General features: G+C 39.1%; 1 protein-coding gene and 1 long non-coding RNA gene across 11 annotated transcripts in view; both read left to right on the plus strand.

Annotated features, from left to right (window-relative positions):
* Positions 1-9,912, plus strand: part of ilf3b (interleukin enhancer binding factor 3b) — a 35,096-nt gene extending 25,184 nt beyond the window's left edge. For all 10 annotated transcript variants that reach the window (XM_087242120.1, XM_087242129.1, XM_087242131.1 and 7 more), the window contains 2 exon segments: positions 5,950-6,321; positions 9,135-9,912. In XM_087242120.1, coding sequence (XP_087098246.1) covers positions 5,950-6,321; positions 9,135-9,268 — 506 coding nt within the window. In that variant the 3' untranslated portion in view covers positions 9,269-9,912.
* On the plus strand, positions 1,542-5,330 carry LOC147845541 (uncharacterized). Its single transcript, XR_015480519.1, has 2 exons — positions 1,542-3,971; positions 4,275-5,330. It is a non-coding gene; the product is annotated as an uncharacterized LOC147845541 (long non-coding RNA).
* Positions 9,913-10,573: the final 661 nt, after the last annotated feature.

Genomic DNA, 10,573 nt, shown 5'->3' on the forward strand with positions numbered 1-10,573 from the left:
AAAGGTAGTGAATTTCTTCAATTGAACAAACATCAAAATATTCTGAAGAATGCTGAAACAAAGCAGCCACCAACATCCATAGGGCTTGGTGATAATAAAATCTGTATTTATTGACAACACTTTTGTCAATATTTATGTGTGTGTGTGTGTGAGTGAATATATATATATATATATATATATATATATATATATATATATATATATATATATTAGGGGTGTCAAAATTAATAATTTCTTCAGTGCATTGCGATGCAGATGCGGACAATTCGGTATCGGTTCAGTAATAATCATAACCGGTTATTACTGACGTCATTTACCTCATATACGCTCTGTCGCGAGGGAGGCGATCGCGAGTATTTACAACGCTTTAACTACTTAAAACTCATAAACTGTGCACAATTTCACTGTGTGTGTTTGCTGGATCAGTCTTTCACTGACATACAACAATAGCCCCTATTTCACTGAGATCGAGAGAATGAAAGTAGCCTACTCCATTTCTCTCGCTTTCGCTCTGTCTCTCTCTCTTTCTCACACACACAAACACACACCCAGTGGCCCATTTGACCTGCTGGGGTGGCTTTTCTTCTCCTCTCGGCTGTTTTACAGCATTACGTTTGGATACAGAAAGGAGCGCGTGTCTGCAGAGTTTTCTCCACCGTGTCTATCATGCATCAGATGTGAGATCGCCCCTGCCGCTTATCAGTGTCACTTATCTGAAGAGCCAATAGCGACCGTTTTTGTTGAGGGTGTGACCAATCAAAGAGGTGTAAGAGAACTTGACAAGGATCAGAAATTGAGCTGGATGTTTATATTTGTTTATATTATTTGCTTAATGCTCGTTTTGTTTAAAGTTACAGTTTGTATATCTGACTGTTTGTATTAAACGACAAAATTGTATTACAATTAATATATATATATATATATATATATATATATATATATATATATATATATATATATATATATATATATATATATATATATATATTCATAAATTAATACAAGAACTGCTGCTGTAAAGAAAATATAAAACTGTGTATGAAAAGCACCGTCAATGCACCGTGATGCACCGAAATATCGTATTGAACCGAATCGATGGCATGATAATCGTAACCGAACTGAACCGTGAGATCACAGCTCTAATATATATATATATATATATATATATATATATATATATATATATATATATATATATATAATTTTTAATAAAATGTGGCTGCTAAGTGTGCCCCTTGGAAGCAATGCCAGTAAGCTTAGGGTGCAAGTTTGTCATTTCCAATGAAGGCGCATGAGTCACGGCATGCTCACACTATGCTATCCGAACCGTGGCCAGGCGAGTTTCCCGGTTCGGTTAAGAAGTGCGAGTGCTCCAAATCGGGCGCAGTTCAGTTGGCCGGCCCTGGACAAGATGCAACTTTTAGGGGACTGTTTGTGGATTTCTTAATCATTCATAATTTCAAAGAACTCAAACTGTCGTAGATTATTAGAGGTAAATCCTCACTTCGCGTCAGCTGCATCTTCAGCAAACCTCCTAATGTGTGCAGCATGAGGACGTTTATGATGATTTATGAGCGTCAAACGTGGTGGATCTGTTCGGCAACATATTTCACTGCTCGTCACTGCATCCCAAATGAAAAAAAAAAAAAAACACAAAGTTATTACCTAAAGCAATGTCCACTGTGCTGAGCAAGAACACTTCTCTTCCTGTTTAGCTGAACAGTCACATCAGTGTTTTGTCAGTGAGTTGTGGCGGCAGGGCTTTTTTACACAGATCTACCAACTACCTGTGGGGTTATTTCAATAACATGTCGTGAGCGCAGTATTACAAGTCGAGATCGCATTTATGTAATAGCCTACAAGCATGTGTATCGCCCTCAAATATACGCAGCTCAAGCACAGATCTTCTTGTGCGCTCACATAAACGCTGCTGAAGTGCAATTTAGTGCGTTTATGTAGCGAGTATGTCTCCAACATTTATTAGATTTGCTAGGATTATTTATGAATGTTTCTATTAGACCTACAGAGCGGTATTAATATGCCTCAAGGTAAAGTGAACAGGCTGTTTGTCGTGTTTGCTGGCTTCACACATCACACACCTGTCAGTCAGTCAGCAACACTTAAAAGGTTTGTGCTGTTATAATTTACTTACCTTTTAATAAGTTTTGGTGTGTGTGTGTGTTTTTTTTTTTTTTTCTTACCCGCTATTTAAAAAAAAAAAGGGACTGAATGGTTAGAATGAAAAGCTCCAATGTAGTTGTGGAGGGATCAATTTTGGTTTGGCGCCCTTCCATGTATTGTAGCGGAAACCGTGGTCATATCATTGACCCAAGCGTGCTCCGGTTCAGTAGGTAAAAATGCAATATGAGTGCAGGCTGAGGGGGAGAGGGCAATCGCACTTTGGCACAGTTTAAGGCAACAGTACCTAATGCGAGTATGTCCCTTGCATGACGCACACATGGTAGGGATGCACATGTTGCCGTGTGTGCATTTTTCAGGCACACTCAGTTGAAAACATCTGAACTTTTCTGAATCCCGCGAGCGCACTGCAGTTCATGCAAGTAGAACTAATGCAGAGTTCACACTGCATGATTTTGAAAGTAGTCGCAGATATTTTTATATACTGCACGACTATTACGGGTAGCGTTCCGTCGGTGCTTTGTTTACACTGCAAGTTGGATCGGCGACAAGGGGGTTCCCTCTTCATGACTTTACAATAGGAAGAATCGCAGTTTGTCCAAACTTTCTCACAACCAAACACACGAGAAGTGACATAGGAACACATATTATATCTTTTGTTAACCACATAACGAGAAAGAAGCCTTTAGTCTGGTAGAAAATCTACTTATTTTGCTCACCTGGCTTTTGAAGAGAATTAGCAATTTCTCAACTTTTTTTTTTTTTTTTTCCGTTTCGACCCAGTTGTTATTACTCGGGTGACACGGGTGCTCCTGCCAAATTTACACTAGTTTTTCCTCCATTTCTCGGGTCCAAATAAACTAAAAATGAGCGCTTTTAACGTCTCCCTCAACCTCCCGCTGGCCTGCATATACCCACACTAGTGGATGCTGCTCTCTCATTGGTTTTGGTGATCGCCTATGTTATTATCAGTCAGAGCACATTTCACATGGCATGATTTGAATCGCTGATAGCTCCAGATATTTAACATGCCAAATATCTCACTGGTGTGAGCGACTCATCTGCGATCCTCTCAGATCATGTCCTTGATAGTTCACACTGTGTGATTGTTACTGATGTGAACGAGCACCGATTTGCCCATGATTTCAGGCATTTGCTCATGCTCATTGTCTCCTCTCCACCAATCAGCTGGTTTGCGGTCTGGCGCAAAATGGCTGCCGTCGCGTCATCCAGGTGGATGCTGCACACTGGGGGTGGATGAGGAGATTCACCCCTATGTGTAAAGCACTTTGAGTGACCACAAAAGCGCTATATAAATGTAAGGAATTATTATTTGTCTGCGATTTTTCTCAAAACGTGTTTGCGAGTCAAAATCTGAGCTAAAATCATGCTTCACACTTTGTATGGAATATACACATTACAGTAATTCTGGAAGACTAATTACCTCAGACAAACACGGCACACTCAAACACTGCAGTGCTTACTTTTCTCCATAAACTTGTATTAGAGCTGCAGCAATGGTTTGTCTATAGCCCCTTTCACACAGTGATACCGATATATTTCTGGAAAATTTCCGCAACGACTTTACCGGTATATTCAAAAAAGCGCTGTTCACACAGGTGAGGACGTTACGGAAATTTTCCGGAAAAGACCATTCACACATCCATTCCAAAATACCGGTAAATTCTGACATCATTCACCACAAATGAGCTTTAAACGGCTGCGCTTGTATTTGTAAACATTTGACTAAATTACAAACTCTGTGGATGATCAATATTGTGAACAACTTTCGCAGGATCACTTTCGCATGTCGAGATGTTCATAATATGTGCGTGTGCAGGCGCTCATAGGCACATGCAAAGCTTGAAGGTAAACAAACAACGGCTTATCATAAGCATCTCATCGATGATTATTTACACAGTTGGCATTAAGAAGAACATATAAACGTGATCTGACTAACTTCTAGCAGCTAAATGTGTCTGGAAAAATATACAAAGGCTTTTATCCTCACAAACCGCGCGGACGTAAATGCGTCTGACTGTTGTGATTGGCTAAAGCAGACGTCTCACGTCAGCACGTTCTAGACGTGCACGCGCTTATTACGGGAATCTTCCTTCTGCATTCACACAGCGCAGCATTCCGGCAAATTGCCGGTAATGTTACAACTTCTCTTTCCGGAAAATAGCCAGAACGAATTTACCGGTATTTTCAAAAAGGACCTGTTCACACATACAACCTTTCCGGAAAATTGCCGGCAATTTTCCGGAAAGGTCTGTATGTGTGATAGGGGCTTTTGTCATCCTCTGAGAAAACTGTTGATTTTCGGTCACATATATACAGAAAGACGGCAGGGGAGCGCGAGCTTGTCACTTCAGGTCAGAATAACAACGCATGCGAAAATGAGTGCTGTATAGCAGCAGTGAGGTGGTTGTAAATTAAAGGATGTAAAAATGCCGCCAGAGTGGCTTTTTGGTTTCTTTTCTTGTGCATCCCAGCCACTAGCTCCCCATCTGAAAGGTTTTTTTTTTTAGCATAGGGGGTAATGAAGTCATCCAACTAAACAATTTGTAATGTTTCAGTATGTATTTTATTAATTGTGGTTAGTTCCTTTACTTGAAAGCTAAGATTTAATTATTATAATTTTTGTTCACACCTTAAAGTTTGCTCTGATTGTCGAGTATTTATGCTTTAACAGTGCACACACTTTAACGGTTTATTGATCAAGTTTAAGAGTATCTTTAACACTTATGTTTTATTGTAAAGAGATCAGATACTTGGTTTAAATATTTTTGTTTTTGGCTATTAAAACTATTTGCCTCAGTAATGTTGGTGAATGAAAGTGGTTAAACAATCCTGATATTCCGAAATGTATTGTTAAAAAATATTCAATAATAATCTATACAAAATGATGATATTGTGAATTTTTTAATTTAATTTTATTTATGTTTTCCTTTTTAGCATTATCACCCAAACCTAGTAGGAACAACCAAAAAATTGAAGTCAGTGGCTGAGCTATTTATTTTCTTCAGCATTCTTCAGAATATCATCTTTTGGATAACTCGAACAAGTGAAGGAACAATAGATGATCATTTAAATTTTTGGGTGAACTGTCCCTTTAAGGTTGGAATTGGTTAATGAATCAATTTGTAAATGCTAATTATTTATAAATAAAGGTAAAGTATTTGACTTTACGGTTCTTTTGTTGTTTACAGGTGTCTTGCAATTACAGTATCACAATTAAATTTAACGAACCAACACCTTAGGTTTTTACTAGAATGACTCTTTCAGGATTTGGATTTAATAAATTTATCTTGATATCTGTAGCGCTTTTACAATGTAGATTGTGTCAAAGCCGCTCAACATAAATGAAGCTCTAGTAAATTGACGGGTTTTGGAGCTGTGCATTGATGGATTTGCTCCTTAGTGTTTGGACTCAGCATTGAAGATTAAACCACACTGAACTTATCTTCAAGACTGAAAACTGAACAGACAGTTTCAATTTACTAAACTTCTCTGTCAAGCTGCTGTGTCACAATCTACATTGTAAAAGCGCTATAGAAATGAAGATTAATTGATTGCAAACTGCTTCAGTGTAGTTTTCAAAATTTAGTTTAGACACAATTACTTATTGTTAGCATAAATATGACCATTGAAGATATATATATATATATATATATATATATATATATATATATATATATATATATATATATATATAAGGTATATTACGTTTTAAAGTCATTCTAAGCCTTTATTCTGTACACGCATATTAAATTGCCGCAATATTAAACATGTACTATTCCTCTTCAGATTTCTATAATAATGGTGGCTCTAATGGCGGATCTGTGGCCTCAAATCAAGGCACAAACCAGTCTTCAGGTGGAGCGGCTGCGACTGGCGGATTCGGCTCATACTATCAGAGCGACAACAGCTACACTTCCCCTGCCCCAACCCCTAAACCTGTAGGCAAAAAGCCACCCATGCACCAAAACACCAAGCCTCAGGCCCCCGGAGTGGGCCAGGGTGGCTCCTACGGTCAGTACAATCAAGGCTACGGGCAGAAGAAGAACTTCGGTCAGGCTCAAGGTGGTGGTGGAGCAGCTGCTGGTGGTGGAGGAAACTTCAATTACAGCACTGCTTATCCCTCACAGGTGACCGGAGGACAGGAGTACAACTATGAAGGTGAACAATCTTTCTCTTATGATTTATTAACCCTTGTTGTGGATGTTTTCATTCTCTCTAGGGTGATTTTTGAGGCTAAATTTGGCCACAACTTTCTCAGTGTTTCAGCAAATGGAATGATTTTTTGTGACACATTTTGGGAAAATGCTTTGAAAATGTTCACACTCTGGGCAAATTTACTGCCTTTTCATGATGTTTGTGGCTGTTTTTGCCCCATTGACTTCCATTATAGTGACATTTTTTTAATTGCAAAGCCATGACACCATATAATCACGCTTTCACCTACAGAGATTAGCGTTTATTTTTTTGCTGTCACCTCATTCTTCAGTTTCTCATCAAATTTTTGACCAATCAAATGCCCACTAGTATCTGACATGCTCCGCCCACTTCAGAAAGCTTTTCATTTGATGCGCTTAAGTTCAACCACTCAGACCGCCTTTCCACTGAACACGACATTTGGACACGACTGTTGGAATACGCCCTCTTGTGGCAGTGACGCATAGTTTTCAGCTCTGACATGCATAAAGTAGTGCAAAAACCATTATTCTTTTTGCGTTCACCATGGTTGAATGAATGAGTACTAGAAAAACATAGACCGCTAAATTTTGGAGGGAAAGTGGAGACAACATAAAATACTTTTTCTTTTTTTTTCTTTTTTTTCTTTACTTGCATCTATGAATAGAAATGTCTTTTATATATATATATATATATATATATATATATATATATTGACTTTCTGATTCAAAAAATAAACAAAAAAACTACTATTTCTCATCTCGTGCACGTGGACCTACTTGGTCTAGTCACAGGAGTTCAAATATTTCAACGATTCCGCAGCTCAATTCGGAAACGAATTGTCTGCATACGAAGATGATCTGCTCTCCACGCAGCTCCCGGACTACTCTCCATTGGAAATGAATGACATCCGGTCTGATGTTTGTTGTGTGCAGTGGAAAGGAGGCTTCATTGGCAGAGCTGTGATCAAACCCAATGCTATTGACTTTTTTTTTGTATAAAGGGGAGGGGCTACTATGGGCTCTATTTTAACTATCTTGGTGCAAAATCTAAAGCAGGTCACGCACCAGAAGCGCTGCTCGGCGCCGCGCACATGACAGTTTAAAGTATCGCACACCAGATGCGCACATTCGAATGATATTTAACATGAAACTAATCAGATGGCGCTCTGTGGCGCGGCTGAAAAATGAACTGCGTCCTGAGCCGTGGCCGGGCGCTGCCGACAGCCGCTGACTTGCGGCGCCAGTGTGTGTATCCTGATAGAAACCTATGTTTAGAATTCTAAAATGCATGGTGTGCGACCTTCTGGTGTGCGACCTGCTTAACGCGCATGGTGCAAAAGCATTAAAAGCATGTCCGAATCCTCTTTGGCTGTTTTAAGGATGGAAAAATATGCTCTGCGCCCTGCGTTTCTGGGTCCAAGCCACACAACAATCTCTGGGCTTGCTGCATAACAAATACCAACATTTTTACAATTTATAGAAACATGAATCACTTTCTAGCCATTGCATATTAGGTATGGACACATTGTGATCGTGATTTTTGAAAGTATTAAACCGCTTTGTAAACTTTCATAATTATCATTTCATGGGTCTTCCCATTCAGTTGAATAGAGTGCTTGGACCCATAAGCCGCTTCGTGTGACGTCACACTTAAAGAGCGGATTCTCTTAATGAGTAATGGGTGTGTTTTGAGAATAAACCAATCAGAGGCTCATCTCGCATACCCTTTAAGAACCAGTTCTGTCACGCCATGGCACATTCGCTATTTACATGGCGGACTTTGTAAGTGGAAAAACTGAACGCATCACTAATCAGAAAACAGTTAAACAGACCATCTGCAGCGAGGATAAAGAACAATTCTCCATTCTGCCTCTTTCTCTTTACGTTTTACTCCTTTAATTTTGTGGATAAGGAAACAGTGGAAACTCACTCCACTGAAGACCTCCATAAGCCTACATATTTAATTTAGTTTAAACGCAAACATTTGTTTCTAAACTATTTCTAATTTCAGCTCTTATTTCCAGCAACTAAATAAATGAACAATAATAATGAAATGTGATCTAAATACTGAGTTATGTTCAAACACGCATCCTATTCTTATGCCCCACATGGTGACGCAGACGCCTCAAACCTGACAGGTGGACAAATCTAAACTAGTTTTTATTAAAACAATTACAAATAATGCTGCTAATAATGATAATATTAACAATAATAACATTATATAAATGCAAATTGTCATGAATAAACTGAAAATAGCCCCTTGGCATGAAGGCAGTGGTTTTTATATTTAAGTAGAAAATATAAATATTTTTGTAATATTTTAATCCTTTAATTGTTTTCATATGCAAATATATTTGTGTATTGCTGTAAATCTTGTGTGTATTAAGCAATGTGTATCCATTTGAACCCACATAGACGTGTAACTAACGTGCACTGCGCTGGACTTCCGACCTGCTTTTAGTTGGTCAATAACACAATCCATTTCAATTCGTCAAAATAGCAACGCACCAACTATGCGCCTTAACACACCTCCTTTATAGACCGACACACCCATGAGTCCACAGAGTGACGCAAATGCATTTGCTATTTTATTTTGTGGCACAAAATATGAAATTAGTGTTGGGCTGGTTTGGAAATGGCAACAAATCACGCCAAACATGTCTTGCACCTTATTGTGCAGTGTGTATGATAGGGCCCTAAATGTCCCACATGTTTAAAACCAATGCACATTTCTAAGCACTTCACCTTTTAAATGATTTTATTTTAATATAACATTCTGATTGGTTTGTCTTGCAGGTTACAGCAACCAGTCCAACTACAACTCCCAGGGTGGAGCCAACCAGAATTTCGGCGGTAACTCTGCCCCGTACAACAGCGGCCAAGCCGGGTACGGCCGGGGCGATCCCAATATGAACTACCAGTACCGATAAACCTGCCTTCCCACGCGCAGTCCTGAAGCATCATTTCCAAACAAGGAGCATCTTCCTCTTTGATTCTGTTGTTCTTGAGTTTTGGTTTCTGTCGCCAACATCTAAACTAAAGGAAAATAGCAGTCTCTAAACTTTGTGCACAAATAGTGTATCTGCGTATTATTTTGAAGCTTGTTGTATTCTTAATTTGAGTTATTTCATATCTGTGAACGCCCCCCTGAACTACTGCCCTCTAGAGGGACACGAGAACTACATCCCAAAGCGACGCATGTGAGGACCTGATGTTAATATGCAGTGACGGGACACTCTGTCCTTGAGTGATTTTTAACCATTTAAACCTGTATAAATATAAGACGCACCAGTCTCCGTATGTAAATCATTCAGTTTTATTTGATCTTATTTTCTTTCTTGTGTTTGACCATTAGCGCGTCATGTTGTTTCCTGTGACTGTAGGCTTTCCTTTTAAATTATGAATGCACATGTGGCGTTATGTTTTAAATGGTTCTGTGATTGTGTACGTCGTGATGTCAGGTCGTTGTAGCATTCGGCTGTTTTGGGCGGGGGACCTTTATTTTTTATTTTATTTTTTCCCGAATGTTTAAGGAACGTGTGGTGTTTGTAATAAAGGATTTTATTTTGGAGGATCTCTGATCTCTGGGGTTTCTTAATGACTTCTTTTGGAAATTCAGTTATACTTGTGTTTATAGAGTAGTTAGTTGCATCAGTGTGTAACGTTAAACTACGGTGCGTAGGCCTGTTGGAATTACTCCGCTTCTTATTCAGAATGAATCGCGATTTTTGAGGGTCTAAACATGCTCAAACTCACAAAACTGTGCACACGCCTCGGAAGTGGTGAAAATGTACGTTTTGTTATAGGTTTTGGAAGTGGGTGTGGCAAAATGGCTCGAGCACCGGCTAATATGCACATTTGATGCTGTGGTCACTGAGGTACAATTCATGTGCACGTATGAAAATTGGCACACACGTTAAACATGCCAAAACCTACAAAGAAAAAAAAAAAGTCTCTTATAGCGAAATCCCTGCACAGAAACTGGTGATCAGTTGTCAAATTGTGTCAAATGCCTTATAAAAAACAAGGAACAAAATAAGTGCCTCTAAACTTACAAATTCTTTATAAACTAGTACTGGGGCATCATGGTGGCACAGCAGGTAGCACTTCGCCTCACCGCAAGAAGGTTGCTGGTTTGAGCCTTGGCTCTGTCAGTTGGCATTTCTGTGTGGAGTTTGCATGTTCTCAGTGTTCGCATTGGTTTCCCCCACAGTACAAACACATCCGCTATAGGT

Source organism: Danio rerio, chromosome 3 (genome assembly GCF_052040795.2).
Source record: "Danio rerio strain M-AB ecotype USA chromosome 3, GRCz13ab, whole genome shotgun sequence".
Lineage (NCBI taxonomy): Eukaryota > Metazoa > Chordata > Actinopteri > Cypriniformes > Danionidae > Danio > Danio rerio.